Here is a 19,496-nt window from a genome sequence, read left to right as displayed (position 1 = left end):
GAGGGCTCACTGCAGCCGGCAACCAGTGATGCAGAGGTGAGAGCAAGGTCCTGGCAAAGCAAACTTTATTGAGTCTCCGAGGTTGGGGCTCTTCCTTCCAGGTCCTGCTCAATCCGGAGAGTTGGGGTAGGGGGCTCTTGTGTTGCCCCCCAATACCTCCATCACATTCAGCCTCAGAGGGAGGGCCCCAGGGAGGGTGTGCCTGGGTCCATGGTGTCCGCCACGGAGGCCGACTCTGCTTGGTGGCCTCACAGGCCCTCCCGCGATCACGGTGGCCAGGCCGCTCCTGGCTCCTCATTTCTTGTACATTGGCTTTTTGGCTCTGGGTGTGGCTTTGGCCTATAGAGAGAAGGGAGGGCTCCAGGCCCCACCACCTTCCCAGAGGCCACACCCGCCCAGGGCCAGCCCGCCCCCACCTCCTCTGTGAACCCACCTTCCTCGCAGGGCTCTTGTCTTTCAGGCTGGGCCTGGAACAGGGTGGGAGGGGGGCGAGGCATGGGGAGGAGGGCAAGAGAGAGAGCTCAGCCTGGGGCCGCAGCCGAGCCCAGGCCCCTCCGCGGGGCCCTGGGGCGGGGAGGCTACAGCATTCACACCTGCACCTGCCGCCTGCCAGGGCCCACTCGGGCTGTCTAGCTTCTGAAATAAGATGTCTTTTCTTAGGCTTCTGCCTGCTTTCTTTTGTTTACTTTTATAATGAAAAGGAAAACACTGGTGGTAACGTTCCTCACATTGCACAAAACAGCAAATAAAAAGCAGGATAAATTCCTTGTTATTTACCTCCCACTAATATTAACATTTTGGTATATTTCCTCTCAGTACCTTTGTTTTCTTCTAACAACATGTGAAATAAAATGAAAACGATTTAATATCCTGTTATTTTTAATTCCATGAACCTTTCCAGGTTGCTCTCTTCTTCATGCACCTATGTGACATTCATGGAGAAAATGCGACCTAGTTTAACCTACTGTCCCACTGGTAGTCATTTAGAATATTTTCTATTCTATTTGCAATGCAGTGATGAGTCTCTTAGTGCATAGAAATCTCCCATCTTTTGGACAGACTCCTCGGAAAGGAACTGCCACAAGTCAAGTCAGGTCAGGAGGTAAGCTTAGTGCTTTTCAAAAAGGTTGAGCCATACTACCGTGGCAGCACCCCGAGTGCTCTTGTATGCACACACGTGCACCTGCATGCACACGCCAGGCACACCATAGTCTTTCTAGCACTGCACACCTTCACCCAAAGAGTTTGGCCAAGTCAAGAGATGGAAAGAATTACCTCATCGCCTCCTCTTCTTTTTCCACCTTCTTTTTCTGGGAACCAAACACAGGCGCCCCTGGGGCGGTTATGGGGAGGGCCTGCGCAGCCCCGCTTTGCTGTGCAGGGCTCCGCCTCCCGCACGCTCCGCCGGAGGCTGCTGGTGTCTGAAGAGCCGCGGCAGGGTCCCCTCCCTCACCTTGGTAACGCTGGTCAGCTTCTGGGGCACCAGCCTCTTGCCTGGTTTGACAGGGGTCTCCTCTAGGGACAAATCCACATCGTCATCCTCATCATCGTCGTCATCTTCATCATCTTCCTCCTCTGGCTGTTGCTCCTCTTCCTCCTCCTCTTCCTCCTCCTCCTCTAAGGAGAAGTCTGCGTCGTCTGCAGTGCAGGGGAGAGGGGCAGGGCCTCTGAGCACAGGGTCTCAGCCTGGCTCCCGCCCCTTGGTCCAGCTTGAGGCGTCCTGGGGGTCCCAGCACAGAGGTGGAAGTGTCCATCTGTCCACTGGCCAGCCGCTCCTGGCCTCCCTGACAAAGTGGGGGTGGGGCTGGGTGAGACATGGGGGCAGCCCAGAGGGTGGAGGGGGTGGAAGGAGGCGGGGAAGGGCGAGCGGGGCTCAGGCCAGGTGGGGAGGAGCCTGCGGGGGAGGAGGAGGAGGTGGAGAGGAACCAGAGCGGCAGCTAAGGACGTCGGGCCTTGTCCAGAGGGAAGTGGCCTCTGCTAGGATTTGGGGGCAGGAGGGCACTCTGATGAAAGAGGCACAACTGGACAGAGAAGAGGGCAAGTTAAAGGGATAGTAAGAGAGTCAGTAGCCTTGCAACTTGCTAGGGCCCCTGTAGACGCCACAGCTCCGTCCTTCACTTGAGGTTAACGCCATCCGGGCTAGTACTGGGCGCTGTGCTCACTGCTTTCCCTGAACATCCCATTGATTCCTCACAACTGCTCTTTGATGTGAAACCAGGTATAGCCCTACCTTCCCGTTACAGGGGAGGGGGCGGCGGCTCCCAGGGGACGGCGCAGGGAGGTGAAGGGGAACTGGAGGGGGACCCGCGCCTGTTGCCCTCCAGCCTGGGCTACTGGCAACGGTGGGTGTTTGTTGCCTTTGGGAATTTTCTCTAACCCTTCAAGAATCCCTCAAGGGTTTGAGTATTTATTATGCCCCTGGCCCGCGCCAGGCACTGCACTCTCAGACCTCGCGCGGGTCCGGGCTCGGACTTACCGTAACATTCCTGGCCACTGAGGAACACAGGCCCAGAGCCAGCCCGGAGCTGAAAGGTGACTGGAGGAGAAAGCTCCAGGCCCATCGTGACCTGCAGGGGAGGGGCGTGGGGGCAAGAGCAGAGGAGAGGAGTGGCCAGGGCTGCCGCCTGGCGGGGAGCTGGCCTCCTGCAGAGGCACTCACAGCTCATTCCCCACACCCCGACCTCGCCCCCTCCGAGGGCCCTCTGGCCTCGCCTGCTCCCAGGCCCCTAGGCCTTTCTGCTGAGGGGGGCTCTGCCCGGGGGGGGCGGCGGCGGCTCTGACGAGGGGGGCTGTCAGAGAAGATGCGGACCTGGTCATCTCATTCTTGCTAAGATCGCAGACGGGCTTCCCCCAGGCGCATCTGCTAAATAGTGGAATCTTACTGCTCTAGATTAAACGGTGTCTCCCAAATCCTGAGGTTGAAGCCCTGACCTCTGGTGCAGCTGGAGAGGAGGCCTTTGGGAGGTGGTTAGGGTCACACAAGGTCATGGGAGTCATGATGGGATTAGACTGGATGAGAGGTGAGACTGGAGAGCCGGTCCCCACTCCGTGAGGACACAGAGACCGCGTCGTTTACAAGCCAGGAAGCCGGCTCTCACCGAGACCTGCCTGTGCCCGCACGCGGACCTCAGGCGGACTACCACCTGGATCCAACGACACAGGCAGACGCAAACCTGGACATACAGTGCGACTTCTGTCTTACGAGTAATGTGGGAATATGCTTATGCATAAGGGTTGGAAATATATTAAAGTGCTAACCATAATCTTCAATGGCTAGTGTAGTACTTATTCTCTTTATATTTTTCCAGATAGTCTGAAGTTTCTGGAGTAACAATGATGACACTCACATTTATTGAGTTCCTACCACGTGCCGGGCCCCACGCCAGGTGTTTTACCTGCTTCACCTCCTCTAACTCCTCACCCACGAAGGAGGTGCTATTACTTTACAGAGGAGGACACAGGGGCTCAGAGAGATTCACTTCGAGTTTCTGGTTCAGACAGGGAGCAAGCAAGCGAAAACAAACTGCCGCCACAGACCCCGGGTGAAGCTGGATAAAATGTAATGCAATGTTTTCTCCACATGGCTGAGCAGGGAGAGAGAAAGGAGAGCCCCATGCGTGGAGGAAGCCTGGGCTAGCGCCGCTCCTGTAGCTGCCGCAGGGAAATGCACTTGACACTAACACGCCCACAGGCGACAGGAGACAGACCTCGGCTCAGGATGGCAGAGCTGCCGGGAGCCCACTGCACGGGGCCAGGACCCTCCAAGGGCTGCGCCTCAGTGAGAAGCCCCAGGGTGAGGCTCGGGGAGAGGGGGCTAAGGAGCCCCAAAACAACAACTGGAAACCACACACCACTAGGAAAAGTGGGGGGCTGACAAGTGCAGTTGGCAGTCACAGAACAGTCACGGGGATGTAAAGTACAGCATAGAGAAGACAGTCAATAATATTGTACTAACTATGCATGGGGCCAGGCGGGTACTTTGTAAAGTGTATGACTGTCTAGCTATGATGCTGTACACCTGAAAGAAACACAAAATAATATTAAATGTCAACTATAATTGAAAAACAAAACTTAAGTTTAAAAAAAGGTGGTGGCTTGGCCCATTTTGGAGAATTATTCAATTTTCCTGGGTCTCTCCCAGGTATACAGGAGGTGCACGTTATTAAACTTCTGTTTAGAAAAGAAAAAGAAAACTACACAGAAATGTAACAAGGACATGGGAGTGGGACAGAGGTCTCCTGTGACCTGCCACTTGCACGAAGCCTGCGTTGGCCGGGTGGGGACAGCCATGATGAGGAATCCAGATAAAATCCCAGCTTGTGATGCTCCTGCGGCAGATGGCGGACGCAAACCCAAAACCACTCTCCGTTCTTTTCGCACAGAATTCTTTTACAGGAAACAAGACCCCGAAGACAATTCACCATCTAAAATCACTAAATGTACAGCAAACAAGGTTACAGTCAGCAGAAGGCAACAAAATGACTGCTTCACGCAAAATTGGATGCAGATTCGTTGCTCTACTTGCTCAGTCATTTTGAATGTGACGGCCACACAGTGCACGTGCTCACTCAACAGCGTCTACCACCTCCGCTGACTAGTACAGTGAAGTCGTCACTGTTCGCACATGCACAATCCAGTCCACTCTCCTTGGCTGCCAGGTTGCATCAATGTTGCACAAACTGTTCTCATTATATTAACAATGGCTGGACTTTTTCCTGGACAGACCTCATATAAGCATTGAAACAAACTGAACAAATGGTTAAAAAGCAGAGTGAGCCCACTGAAGCGATAATCCATCAACTGGAACACTGCTGTGAGGAAATTACCCAGAGTGCACCACAGGAAGGCCGATTAACAAAACATGAAGGAGAAACTGAGCTGTGAAGGCCAGGACGAGAGGTCCCAACACGCATCTCCTCAGAGTAGGGGGCTGCAGAGAATGGGGTCGGTATGCAAAGTGAAAACCACCAAGGGTTTCCAGAAATGAACCAAGCTACAGACCCTCATGTCCAGGAGACCGAAACCCAGAACACACAAAACATGATACTAATTCTGCATTTGAACATGCCAAGGTGAAATGGTAGATCCTAAAAACAAAGATTTTCTTAAGATGAACCAGAGAGGAAAGACAGATGTCCAAAAAAAGGCACAAGAACCAGACTGAGGATTTTAACATCAAAAGCAGAACATAATAACATCTCCAAATTTTCGAGGGGAACTACCTCTCCACCTAGAGTTATACAGAAACAGTTTATCATGAAGGGATGAGGGAAAAATAGAGATGTTTCCATGCAAAGCCCAAGAAAGGTCACTACTCCCAGGCACATTAAAGGGTGTGTCAAGAGGATGGCAATTAAATTGAGAAGGAAGAAGTGGATGGAAGAAGCAGTGGTGAGCGAGCAAATTGGTAAACAAAGAAAAACCTTAAGCGTTACCATAAAATAAGATAGCACTGGTAATGACTAGTGTTGAATGGGTTTAAACCAAGTGGAAGCTAAAACACTACATGAGAACAACATGTAAGTGAAGAAGAGGGTAGTTAGAAAAGCTCCCTGGATAGTTTGGGAGCAATAAAAACATTAATTTTGGGCTTTAATCATGCATGATTGTTAAAAAATCAAGGACAACCAATAAAAATTCGAGTGAGGTTCTATAGCTTCCAAATAAATAGAAAAAGGCAGGGGCGGGGAGTGGGAGGTGAGAAACTGTAGTCAATCTGACAAAGATAGAAAAAGAAAAAACAATAAAAAATAAAAACATAAAAGAGCAAGGAAAGTAGGAGCACAAAGTACATTTTACAAATAAATCCAAGCATATTAGTAAGCAAAATAAATATAAACAGCCTAGAGTGGTCAGACAGATTAAAGTGAAGTTTAACTACATCCTGCCTATAAGATAAACATAAGGTCAGAAATACTGAAGAGATGGAAGCATACATCCAGATGTGGTGGAGACTTCCAGTTGCCTGTCCAACATCCATTCTTCTCTTCTTCCATAAAAACAGCGTCCTGATATTATTCAAATATTGTACCCAGCCAAAGACTGCATTCCCCAGTCTCTTCTGCAGTTACCAATGACCATGTTACTAATTTCTGGACCAATGCGTGGTTAGCAGAACTTAGTGGGTGGTCCTTGTGCAATGACTCCTTAAAAGGTGGACAGAGAACGGAGAAAAGCCCCTTTGGTCTTCCCTCGCCTCTTCTTTCCTCTAACCGTAAATGCAGAAATGAGGGCTGGAGCTGTGGCAGCCTTCCTGGCCTGTGGGGTCATCCTGAGGCTGGAAGCTCTGCACTAAGGATAGGAGAGAGAGAAGAGGAGACTGGCCTTTGGTGGCCATGGAACCATCTCGCCAGCCCTAGACTGCCCATCTCTGGCCTTCTAAGCAGCACAGAAATAAGTTTCAAAGTTGTTGACACCGCTGGGCTGGTTCTCCGTTACTGCAGCCCAATCCAATGAAAAGACAAAGGAGGTAGTCGTACCGCCTGGTGCGTGATGTGGATGAAAGGGGAGCCTCTCCCCTTTCATCTATATGTGTCGGGGTGGGCAATACATGAGAAACCTCTGTTCCTCCCTCTCAGTTTTATTACAATCCTAAAACTGTTCTGAAATTTTTTAAAAAGTTCTTAAAAAATGAGCTAGTTGTATTTGTTAGCATTAGGTTTGGTACCAAGTGACAGAAAACTCAGCAATAGCAGCTTACACAGCAGGAAGAAGCTGTGACTTTGCCAAATAAACTGAGTCCAGGCGGGGGCAGCCGCCGGCACGCTGCCCGCCCTCACCAGGGAGCCAGGCTCTGTGCGCTGTGTAGCTGCCCATCTGCAGAGCGCGCCTCCTGCCTGCAGGCCGGGGGCAGCTCAGATTCCAGCCGTCCAGCCACATTCCAGCCAGCAGGAAACAGAAGGCACAAGAGACGGTCACACTGCAGATGGAGCAGTGACCACCTCTGCTTGCATTCCACTGACCAGAGCTCCCTGGTCATGGCTAACGGAGAAGGAACACAGTTTTTGCGCGCAGCAGCCAGTGGCTAGCTGCAAGTCGTGAATTCCACCACTAAAGAATAAAGGAATGACGGACACCAAGGGACAACTGAGAACAAATTAATTCAATAAGCATTTTAGGAATAAAGATGGCTGCCACATATTGACTGAAAAAATCAGTTTACAAGGAAGATAATTCTGTAAGTTATATGCACCAACAACAGTGTAAGTATACATAAAACTATAGCGACAATAATCAAGATAGTGTGGTGTTAGGGGGATACCCACAGATCAGTGGAAGACCTAGAAATAGACCCGCACAAATATGTGCAAAGGTGCAAAAATCGGTTAAGTGAAGGAAGCTTTTCCAACAAATGGTGCTCGAGCAATTAGATGTCCATAGGTAACAAAACCAGCCTTGACCTAAACCTCGCAGCTCATACAGCAGTGAACTCAAGATGGATCATGGACTTGAATGTAAAACATAAAACTGTGAGACTTCCAGACAAAAGAAATAGACTATCTTCATGATCTCAGACTAGGTAAAGTGGGACTCATCAAAATGAAAAACTTTTGTTCTATAAAAGCTCCTGTGAAGAGGATGAAAAGCCGAGTGATGGACCGGGGAGGAAATGTTCGCAGCCCACGCATCTGACAAAGGAGTAGCGTCCAGAATACGAAGAGTTAGCAACACTCGACAGTAACAAAACAAACAATCCGATGAGATAATGGGCCAAGGCCATGACTGGACATTTTTCTGAATGTACAGATGGCAAATAAAAACAGGAAAAAAAATGTTCAATTTCATTAGCCATCAGGAAATGCAAATACATAGCAGAATGGCTAAAACAAGAAGTGACAAGCTGCAATGTCGATGAGAATGCAAAGAAACTTGACCACTCACACACTGCAGGTGGAAATGTAATTGTGTCACTTTAGGAAATTGTGTGGCGATTTAAGAAACTAGACATGCAGCTACCATAGGACCCAGCAATTGCATGCCTGGGCATTTATCCCAGAGAGATTAAAACTAATGCTTACACAAATGTCCCTAGCAGCTTATTCATCATACTTCCAATCTGGAATCAACCCCATTTCCCACAGACGGATGGTTGAGCTGTGGTATATTTATACCATGCAATACTACTCAGCAATAAAGAGAATACACGCAACAACTTGGATGAATTTCCAGGGAATATTGCTGAGGAAAAAAAAGTCAGTTCCAAAAAGGTATGAGTCTATTTCAACAACCAAATTTTAGCAAATAGAGCCAGACTGGTAGTTGCCAAGGTTTGGGATGGGCGGGGGCGGGCGCGGGCGAGCAGGAGGGAGGGGCGCAGCTGCACGCGGGGGTCCTTGTGGTGTTGGAACTGTCCGATATCTTGCTGTGGTGGCAGATATACAAACTTAGGTGATAAAACTGTAGAGCAAGAGCGCTGGATTATATCAACGACAATATTCTGGTTCCCATAGAATCATAGTTTTGTAGAAAAGTGGGCAAAAAGCACAGGGATCTCTGCCTACTCCTTACAGCTGGAAGCAAATCTACAATTATCTATAACATTCAATTAAAAATGTATATAAAGCAAACAATAAAATTATAAGAATCCACTGAAAATTCACAATCATAATAGGTGATTTTAACACATTTCTTTTGGTAATTGATAGATCAGGGAGCCAAAACTACATAGATTTGAATGCAATTAATGGGCTTGATTTAATGGACGCACGTAGAATCCTATAATGCCACCATGCAGCAGGCCACAATTCAAGTTTCAACAAATACCAAAGAATCAATATATATAAGGACCACATTTTTTGCTGCAATTATATTGAGAAAAAGAGTGATAACTCAACCCACCCATATGTTTGAAATTTAAAAAATTCCAAGTAACTCATACATCAAATAAGTCATAATGATATTAGAAAATATTTAAAATGAAATAAAGTGAAAATATCACAAAACACAAATTGAGAGATGCAGCTAAAAAACACCCTTAAAGGGAAATTTATGGTATTCAAAGTAAATAAATAAATTTTATTTGGAAAAAATAAGCCAGAACATGAATGGGCTAAATATGTAACTCAGGAAGAAAAAAAAAAAGGTAAGTATCAGATAAGAGAAATAATAAAACAGAAAATAAGGAAGTAATAGAAACACCAGTGAAACCAAAAGCTGGTCCTTTGGGGGGAAAGAAAGGCTAATTTCCAGTGATTGAAATTAAGGGGGTAGGGGGGAAAGATAATAAACAATGCTGGGAATTTAAAAAGGAAGGATATAATAGCAGATATAGTCATGATTAAAACAATTATCAGCAAATAGCATAAACAATATTTTGAAAAACTGAATAATCAAAAAACTCAGAGGAGACTTCCGGCCAAGATGGAGGTATAGGTAGATACACTTTGCCTCCTCACACAACCAAAAGGACAACAACAAATTTAAAAACAAAAGATAACCAGAACTGTCAGAAAATCGAACTGTATGGAAGTCGGACAACCAAAGAGTTAAAGAAAAAAAACATTCATCCAGACCGGTAGGAAGGGCAGAGAAGGGCAGCCAGGGTGGAGAAGACGTGTGAAAAGGTGGCAGCTGGAGGACAGGGTGGTCCCACATTTGCCTGAGGATAAACAGGGAAGAACAACAGGGGAGCGAGACAGACCACACAACCCAGGATTCCAGTGCAGGAAAAGAAAAGCTCAAAACATCTGGCTGTAAAAATCTGTGGGGGTTGCAGTGGCAGGAGAAACTCCCAGCCTCATAGGAGAGTTTGTTGGAAAGACCCCCGGGGTCCTAGAACATATACAAACCCACCCACCCGAGAATCGGCACCAGAAGGGCCCCATTTGCTTGTGGGTAGCGGGGAAAGTGACTGAAAGCCAGCTGAGAGCAAGCAGCACTGTTCCCTCTCAAACACTCCCCCACAGACAGCATCACAAGGCAGAGACCTGGGTTGCCCCACCCTGGAGAATATCTAAGGCTCCTCCCTTCCAATGTAACGGGAGTGCTGGGACAAAGAAATATGGCCCAAATGAAAGAACAGATCAAAGCTCCCAAAATAGAATTAAGCAATGAAGAGATAGCCAACCTATCAGATGCACAGTTCAAAACACTGGTAATCAGGATGGTCACAGAAATGGTTGAGTATGGTTGTAAAATAGAGGAAAAAGTGAAGGCTAAGTAAAGTGAAATAGAGAAAAATATACAGGGAATCAACAGTGAAGGGAAGGTAACTGGGACTCAAATCAACAATTGGGAGCAGAAGGAAGAGATAAACATTCAACCAGAACAGAAGGGAGAAACAAGAATTCAAAAAAATGAGGAGAGGCTTAGGAATCTCTGGGACAACTTTAGATGTTCCAACTTCCAAATCATAGGGGTGCCAGAAGCAGAAAAGAGTAAGAAATTGAAAACTCATTTGAAAAAATATTGACGGAGAAGTTTCCCAACCTGGCAAAGGGAATAGACTTTCAGGAAGTCCAGGAAGCTCAGAGTCTCAAAGAAGCTGGACCCAAGGAAGCACACACCAAGGCACATCATAATTACATTACCCAAGATTAAAGATAAGGAGAGAACCTTAAAAGCAGCAAGAGAAAAAGAGACAGTTACCTACAAAGGAGTTCCCATAAGACTATCAGCTGATTTCTAAAAAGAAACCTTACAGGCAAGAAGGGGCTGGCAAGAAGTATTCAAAGTCATGAAAGGCAAGGACTTACACCCAAGATTACTTTATCCAGCAAAGCCATCCTTTAGAATGGAAGGGCAGGTAAAGTGCTTCCCAGACAAGGTCAAGTTAAAGGAGTTCATCATCACCAAGCCCCTATTATATGAAATGTTAAAGGGTCTTACCTAAGAAAAAGAAGATCAAAACTATGAACAGTAAAATGACAACAAACTCATAACTATCAGTGACTGAACCTAATAAACAAACAAAAACAAAAACTAAGCAAACAACTAGAACAGGAACAGAATCACAGAAAGGGAGATCGCATGGAGGGTTATCAGTGGGGAGGGGGAACAGGGAGAATAGGGGAAAAGATACAGGAAATAAGAAGCATAATTGGTAGGGACAAAATAGGCAGAGGGAGGTTAAGGATAGTATAGGAAATGGAGAAGCCAAAGAACTTGTATGTACAACCCATGGACATGGACTAAGTGAGGAGGGTGGTACTACCCATGGACATGAACTACGGGTTGGGGGGAATGCTGGTCGGGGGGGAGGTGCAGGGCAGAGGGGAAAAAGGGGGAGAAAAAATGGGACAAGTGTAATAGCATAATCAATAAAATATACTTAAAAAATAACTCAGAGGAGACATTTGGGTCAGCCCAAGTAAGTAATAGGAACTAAATTTACCTTTCAACTCGGTGCACCCCAGAATAAATCCGTAATATCCAGAATTCAACAAGGTAAAATTAATTTCTAGCGTCAAATTAAAAATTACCAGATATGCAAAGAAACAGGAAGACACAACTCTTAAGGAAGAAGAAAATTCAATCAAAACTGACACAAGTGACAGAATTAGTAGACAAGAGTATTAAAATAATTATTACGGCTAATCCATATATTTAAGAAACTCGAGGTAAACAAATGAGTCACGGGGATGTAGAGCACAGCACAGGGAATACAGTCAACAATAACTATGAACGGGGCCAGGTGGGGACTGGAGATACTGCAGGGATCACATGCAAAGGATATGATCGTCTAACCACTACGCTGTACACCTGAAACTAATACAATAGAATACTGAATGTCGACTGTAATTGAAAAATAAAATTAAATAAAAGAAACTAGGCCTTGGCTGGCATGGTTCAGTGGATGGAGAGCCAGGCTGAGAACTGAGAGGTCACATGTTCTATTCCCGGTCAGGGCACATGCCTGGGTTGTGGGCCAGGTCCCCAGTAGGGGGGAGTTGACAGAAAACAGATCGAGATTTCTTTCACACATCCATGTTTCTCTTCCTCTCTTTCTTCCTCCCTTTCCCTCTCTCTAAAAATAAATAAAATCTTTAAAAAAATGTTGCTACCTAAAGAAAAGAAAAAAAGAAGCTAGAGGTAAGACTGAAAATGTATGAGACATGAAAGACTCAATTTCTAGAGATTAAAACTACAGTATCTGAGATAAAAACACACTAATGAGATTAACAGCAAATTAAATGTTGCAGAAGAAAACAGCAACAATATTAAGACTATTCAAAATGAAATACATGAAGGAAGAATATTTTTAGGAAGTGGACAGAACATCATCAACAAACCTTGCAACAACTCTAAGGAGAGAGGCACATAGGTAATTGAATTCTCCAAAAGAGATGAGAAAGAAAGGGGGAGAAGAAAAAATATTTGAAGAAATGGCCAAAAAATTTCCATATTTGGTGAAAACAATAAGCTCATGTATCTAAGAAGTTCAACGAATGCTTTGAGCATTTCATAATCAAATTGCTCAAAACCAGAAATAAGGAGAGAAATCTTAAAAACAGCCAGAGGAAAAAAGACATTATATACAGAGGAGTGAAGACAAAGATGCTAGTAGACTTCTCCAAATTATGCAAGCTATGTTTGGAGAAATCTAGCAATGTTTTTCAAGTGTTGAAAGAAAAAAAGTTCAACCTGGAGTTTTTTACCCAGTGAAAATACCTTTCGAAGCTCAAGTGAAATAAGGACTTTTCAGACATACAAATGCTGAAAGAATTCATCACAAGGAGACCTACATTACAAGAAATGTTTAAGTCCTTCCGGCAGAAGAAAAATGATAACAAATAGAAATGAAACCTCACAAAGGCATGAAGAGTACCAGAAATGGTAAATAGATTAACATTTTATTCTAATTCCTAATCTCTTTAAAATAAAGACTGTTTAAAGCAAAGACAAAAACCACGTCGTATGGGATTTATAGCATATGAAGAGGCAAAAGTTATTACAACAATAGTACAAAGGAGAGGGAGTGAGACAAAGTGTCTGTAGCGAGACAGTCACATCCCCGATGAAGCCCTGGAATAGTGTCTGAATATGGACTGTTGTAAGTTACAGATACATATTGAGTCTGTAGAGTAACCACTAAAAAATAACAAAGAGGCGAGGTATAAGGCAAGGGTAGAAATGAAAATGTAATTATAAAAAACACTTAATCCAAAAGAAGACCAGAAAAGAAGGAAAAATGGAGCACAGATGGGACAAATAGGAAAACAAATAGGAAAGCAAGATGATAGATTTAAACCCAACCTTGTTGGTAATTACAGTAAATGTTAATGGATCAAATACTCTAATTAAAGGGCAGAGATTATCAGTTTGGATAAAAAGCAAGACTCGATTACATAGTATCTGGAAGAAACCTACTTTATATATGAAGATACAGAGATTAAAAGTAAAACAACAAAATTAGAAAACCAGGAAAAAATACCACACAAACACTAATGAAAAGAGAGCTATATCGACTAGGTTAATCAAACTAATTGGACTTTAGAACATCTACCAGGGATAAAGAGGGACACTTCATAATGATAAAGGGACCAATTAACCAAGAGGATACGGAAACCTTAGAAGTGTACGTGCCTAATAGGAGCTTCAAAATACAGGAAGCAAAACTGAAAGGAGAAATAGACACACCACAATTATCGTTGAAGACTTCAGCATTCTTCTCTCAGTAATTAATAGATCAAGTAGACAGATAATGAGTAAGAATATAGAAGACTCCAACAAAACTAACAACCAACTTGATATAATTGACATTTATAGAGCAACACACCCAGCAAAAGGAGAACACACCTTTTGCGTAAATGAAATATTCACCAAGATGGAACATACTATGAGTCATAAAACAAGTCACAACACAGTTCAGACTGAAATCCTATAGAGCGTGTTCTCAGACCACAATGGAATTAAACTAGAAATCAACTGAAGAATCTTAGAAAATCCCTATGACTTGAAAAAATATTTTTAAAGGTTTTATTTATTTTTAGAGAGAGGGGAAGGGAGGGAAAAAGATTAAGAACCATCAGTGTGAGAGAGAAACATCGATGGGTTGCTTCCCTCCCCAACCAGACACCGAACCTGCCACCTAGGTCTGTGCCCGACTGCCGATCACACTGGCGACCTGTCGCTTTGCAGACCAGCGCCCAACCAGCTGAGCCACACTGGGCAGTGCTAAAGCTGTGCGTGTATATGTATATTTTTTTAAAGATGGAATCATATGTATTTAGCACTTTTTTCCAATTACAGTTTACCTTCTATATTATTTTGTGTTAGTTTCAGGTATACAGCATAGTGGTTAGACAATCATATACTTTACAACTCATCCTGGCCAGTTTGGCCTCAGTTGGTTGGAGCGCCGTCCCGTAACCAAAAGGTTCCTGGTCAGGGCACATACCTAGGCTACGGGTTTGGTCCCTGTTCGGGGTGTGTACAATCCCCAGTCTGGGTGTGTACAGGAGGCAACCAATCAATGCTTCTCTCTTGCATCGATGTTTCTCTCTCCTGCTGCCCTCTCTAAAAAACAATGAGAAAATGTCCTTGGATACATAAAAAATAATAATGATAAAAGAACTATAACTCAATAAATCAGTTTAAAAATGGGCAAAATATCTAAACAGGTATTTTTGCAAAAGAAGATATACAAATGACCAAAAAAAAAAAAAAACAACAAAAAATGGTCAGCATCACCAGTCATTAAGAAAAGGCAAATTTTAAAAATCACAATGAAATGCCACTTTATAGGCACTAGAATAGCTAAAATTAAGATTGACAATGCAAAGTGTTGGTGAAGATGTGGAACAATTGTAATTCCCATGCCTTGCTGGTAGGAAAGCAATTTGGAAAATAGTTGGGCAGTTATGTACAAAGTTCAACATACATTTGCTATATAACACAGCAATTCCACTCCTGGGTATTTACTCAAGAGGAATGAAAATACGTCCATACAAATACTTACACTTAAATGCTCACAGTAGCTTTATTCGTAATAGTATAAAATTGGAAATACCCAAATGTGCATTAATAAGTGAATGAATAATCTTTATGTACATATTCATAGAATGGACTATTACTCAGATGTAAAAGACAGCACTTTATTGTCTTGCCAGTAACATGGACAGACCTGAAAAGCATTATGCTAAGTGGGAAAAGCTGAGCACAAGGGACTATGTATTGTGTGTTTCCGTTTAAATGAAACTAGAAAAGGTAAGACTATAGGGACAGAAAGGAGATGGGGGGGAGGCAGATGCAGTGAGGCGGCAGGAGCTGACTGCAAAGAGCCTTGGCTGCGGTGGTGGTTACACAATCATATACGTTTGTCAAATGCATTGAGTTGTACGTTGAGCATCGGCGAGTCTTGTTCTAAATTACATCTCAACAGACCTGGTGAAAAACTGACTCAACGAAATAGAAACATGTGAGTAGATCAAAAACCAGTAAATAAATCACAGTAACTTAAAATCAAACCAGTCCCACATGGTCGTCGGCTTATTTGCTCACTCCTTCATTGTCCACGGCGGTCCTGCGGTACACCAGGCGCCAGTGCGCGGGCCGTGTGGATAACGCAGTGAGCAGAGCAGGCCAGGTCCCGTCCTTGCTCTCTCGCAGCCTGCATTCTGCTTTGGGAGAACGAATGCACAAGTGAAGACGACGTGCCGGTGAGGGTCCGACGCAGGGAAACGCCATCATGGGTTGGGGAGCCAGGGGATACTGCAGGTGGCCAGGGACGGCCTCTTCAATGAGACGACATTCAAACAAAGGCCAGGTGGAAGTGGGGGACAGGTGTGTCCCTGACATGGGGAACAATAAATGCGAGGGCTCCCAGGAGGGGCATGTTGGGAGTTTTAAGGTACAGCCAGGGAAGCCAGTGTGGTCTGAGCAGGTCATGGAGGGGAGGCAGCACCGGTGCAGGTTAGAGCGGGTGACGAGGACCGGAAACGGGAAGCCATTGCCTTAAGCAGGGAAGCAACATGGCCTGACTTTTGTTGAACAGAATTCTGTCAGCCGTGTATAGAACAGACCAGAGGTCGGGAAACTTTTTTTTTGTAAAGAGCCAGATGGTAAATATTTTAGGTTTATAAACCATATGGCCTCTGTGGAGAATACTCAACTCGGCTGTTACTGAGTGAAAACAGCCATGGGTAAGACGTAAATGAAGAAGTGTGACTGTGCTTCAATAAAACTTTATTGACAAAAACAGGCAGTGGGCTGGATTTAACCCTGTTGTTTGTCAAGCCCTGGACTAGACTGTAGGGGACCAAGGATTAGGGCAGGTAGACCAGTTAGGAGGCCCCGCACTAAACCTGGGCAAGAAGCGAAGGTGGTCTGGCCCAGGGTGGGGCGGGAGGCGCGGAGCTGTGGTCAGCGCGGGAGGCGCTGTGGCTCAGCCGGAGGTGTGATGGGGGGAGCACGGAACGGGCTCGTCCTGCTTGGAAGCACACCTGTTTACTGGGAGGGGATCCTCTGGGGTGGGGAAAGAGCAGAGGTAGAAATCAAGAATTCGGATTCAGGTTTGTGAAGTCTGGGTTCTCTCTGAAGTACGGTCCGTTGAACAGAGAAGCTGGAGCACCAGAGGCTGGGTTTCGAGAACTACATTGCCGGGCACCCATTTTGTATAGGCGGTCTCTAAAACCACGGGCCGAAGGCGGTCTAGGGAGCTCTCACAGAAAAAACAGGCTTGTGGCCGCTTCACAAGGCCAGCCTCCCTGGTTCTCAAGGGCAGACAGCCCCAGTCTTACACTCACAGGCCCACCTCAGAGGAGAGAGCGCTCTGCCCCTCGGGGCACAGGCCGGTCTGCCTTGATACCCGGATATGGATCCTACAGGTCAACCTCACTCACAAGCATCGACAATTTTAGAAAGTCTTAATATAGTAATAAAGCAAATTTAGAGGTTTATCATATGATCAAGTTGTCTTTATCTGAGGAATGTAAAGTTGGCTGAATATTATTTTATTACTGTAATTCACCACTTATCCCATTAAAGAAGAAAAGAGCCTGAGATTATTTGATTAGAAAAGTATTTGATACCCATTTATGATTAAAAAGAGGAAAGCCCAATTTTAAAAGAGCAGGCCTGGTCAGGGACCACCTGAAGTGGACAGAGGGCGTCTGCCAGACCCCCGTGCCTAATGGAGAGACAGTAGACGGCGCCTTTAAAAAGAAATCAGGACTAAAACACGGCATCTACCGCGGTCATTTTACCTGATGTTATGCAGGAGGTCCTAGCTGGGGTAGCAGGATTTAAAAAGACACGCGAACTGCCATGATTCACAATAACGACTTGCATAGAAAAGAGGTCAGCTATTGGAAATAAGAGAATTTCTGGATACACAACCAGAAGGCAAGCTGTCAACAGCGTTCTGCCACCATCGGTAAACAGTTAAGAAACGGGATTTAGAGGAGGAGTTACTTAACTTACCCAAGGTCTCCCAGCTACTAAAGGGCGGGCTGGATGGAAGCAGGGCTGAGCTCGGGCCTTTCGTCTCCTCCCTGCATTGCTGCCCCACAGGGCGGCGCCCCCCTCCCCCCCCCCCCCGCGCCCCCCAGCCCACCCACGGCGGGCCTGCAGGGAAAGGCTCACCGTGGGCAGGACCGAGGCTTGCAGAGAGGCGATGGTGACGGGCTTTGCCCGCTTGTCCTCCTGGCTTGCTGGGGACAGGACCTCCACGAGGTTCACCTCCTCTTTGGCTTTCTCCCCCAAGCAAACCTGAGGGGTCGACAACGGCAGGACACTCCATCACCCCAGGGCCAGAGACCCCCCCCCCCCTTCCTCTCTAGCTGTCTGAGTCCCTGCTCCCCGCCTCAGGGGGCACCCACCGTATTGAGGAACACCTTACAGTCCTGCTTCCCCTCCTTCTGCGATTTGAAGGTCCAGGTGCGCCTCTCCTGGTTTAGCTCACAGCCTGGGAAGGAGGGGCAGGCGGGCTCAGGGCGCGGGGCACCCCTTCCTCCAGGCAGTCCTCACCCCGAGGGCGCGCCAGCGGCGTCTCGGGGCTCACTCACCCCAGAGCGTGGCTGTCGCTGCCCTGTCGGCGGTGCTGGTGGTGCGGCTGCGGTTCATGGCGCGTGGGGAGCCGGCGGGGCGCTGCGGAGGAGCTCAGAGCTCGGCTAGGACCCGGGCAGAGGCCTCGGGGAGGGATCAGGCCCAGCCGCCCGCTGCCCGCCCCGCACCCCGGGAGGCGGCCTGGTGCCCTCGGGGTCCCGCTCCCCCGCGGCCCGGCTGCCCTTACCGTCGCTGCTCGGCGGGTGCGAGTCCCCCCTGGGCCCGTCCTCGGAGCACTCCCTCTGGGCTCTCACGCCAGCCACATCCCGCCCCCGGGGCCGCCCTCTGCAGCTGTTATGAGGCCTGCGAAGGGCACGGATGGTGTCTCATCAGCCCTAAAGTAGAGGCCCTGCTCTCCCGCCGCGCCTGCCATCCGTCCTCCTGTGGGCCTCAGACGCACCTGGAGCGCCTGTTACAACGCACGTGCCTCCAGGCCCCACGGCCAGTTTCCCATTGAGCAGGCCTGGCTGGGGCAAGCGGGTTTGCACCTCTTACCGGTCCCGGGTGAGGTGAGCGGTGCGGATCCGGAACCACTCGGGCACTTTCGGGCACTTACCGGGCCGGGCGCGGCGGGCTGCCCGCTTGGAGAGGCTTCGCCTCCAGGAGGAAGCAGCAACATTCGCACTTGCATGTGCTCTTCGTCTTTCTCCCCGTCCTCCCCCTCCCCCTGTGGGCCCCAGAGAGCCGAGCCCTGTTTCCAGAAGGATGATGTGTCCCACGGCCAGGGAGGCGAGGGCATGAGGAAGGTGACCGGGGAGGCGGCGCAGCAGCTGGTAAGGAGTCCACAGTGAAGGGACCTGACCAGGGCCACTCACGGGGAACCGACAGCAGTGCAGGGTCAGAAACAACCAGGGATCTCTGTCCTCGCATCCTCATCCTTCACTCCCATCCTGGAAGCTTCTCACCTACATACAAGTTTCACTGATTCTCAACAAAGGTGCGAAGGTATTCAGCCGGGAAAGGTTAGTCTTTTCCACAAGTGGTGCTGAGGGGGTGAGTGGATAGATCCTTCTGGAACCCTGACTGGATCTTGGCTAAGCAGAAATCAGCTTTTTTTTTTTTTTCTTTTTACATGTCAACTTTATTGAAAAATAACATATACAAAAGCGAACTCATTTGAAGTGAATTCTGACAAACGTGCACACCTGTGTAGTCATTGCCACAGTCATTCCCACCATTCCCCCAGATTTCCGTTTCCTTTGCAGTCAGTCTCCTCCCTTTATTGATGCCTCATTGGCATTAGGCAAATGCCAGCTTCCCGACACTATGGACTCGCATTGACTATTCCAGAATTTCACACTGCATGTAGAATCATAGGGTCTTTTTGTCTGTCCTCTTTTGCTGAACAAGTGTTTGAGATTTATTTATCCATATTGTTGCTTATATCAAGTTTTCCTTCTGTTTATTGTTGGGTAGCATTCCACAATTTGTGTATCCAGGCACCTGCTGGTCAGCTGTCAGCTTGTGTCAACTTGACTAGGCTATTGTACCCGATTACTCAATCAAACGCT

The 19,496-nt window shown here is 46.9% G+C and overlaps 1 protein-coding gene across 2 annotated transcripts; it reads right to left on the bottom strand.

The window, feature by feature from the left end:
• Positions 1-294: 294 nt before the first annotated feature.
• On the bottom strand, positions 295-18,003 carry NPM2 (nucleophosmin/nucleoplasmin 2). 2 transcript variants are annotated; one of them, XM_054578766.1, is made up of 8 exons: positions 17,946-18,003; positions 17,760-17,845; positions 17,524-17,649; positions 2,477-2,567; positions 1,454-1,638; positions 1,276-1,310; positions 434-467; positions 295-339 (listed from the first exon to the last, which is right to left on the bottom strand). In XM_054578766.1, the coding sequence occupies exons 1-8, from the start codon at positions 18,001-18,003 to the stop codon at positions 295-297; spliced, it is 660 nt and encodes a 219-aa protein (XP_054434741.1). The 2 variants fall into 2 exon arrangements, with proteins under 2 accessions (XP_054434741.1, XP_054434742.1); XM_054578767.1 differs by lacking the exon at positions 17,524-17,649.
• Positions 18,004-19,496: the final 1,493 nt, after the last annotated feature.

This window comes from Pteronotus mesoamericanus, unplaced genomic scaffold, assembly GCF_021234165.1.
Source record: "Pteronotus mesoamericanus isolate MK-2021 breed Mesoamerican mustached bat unplaced genomic scaffold, CSHL_Meso_final contig_502, whole genome shotgun sequence".
Lineage (NCBI taxonomy): Eukaryota > Metazoa > Chordata > Mammalia > Chiroptera > Mormoopidae > Pteronotus > Pteronotus mesoamericanus.
The sequence above is the reverse complement of the archived record's forward strand: the minus strand, read 5'-3'. Positions and strand labels throughout refer to the sequence as shown.

Bases quoted from the DNA above. Each gene is read 5' to 3' on its own strand.
- NPM2 (XM_054578766.1), bottom strand. From the start codon at position 18,003: ATGAACCGCAGCCGCACCACCAGCACCGCCGACAGGGCAGCGACAGCC. The intron at 1,639-2,476 runs GTAAGTCCGAGC...CCTGCACTGCAG, and splicing joins CAGTGGCCAGGAATGTTACG to ACGACGCAGACTTCTCCTTA. The intron at 468-1,275 runs GTAATTCTTTCC...ACCCTGTTCCAG, and splicing joins AAAGAAGAGGAGGCGATGAG to GCCCAGCCTGAAAGACAAGA.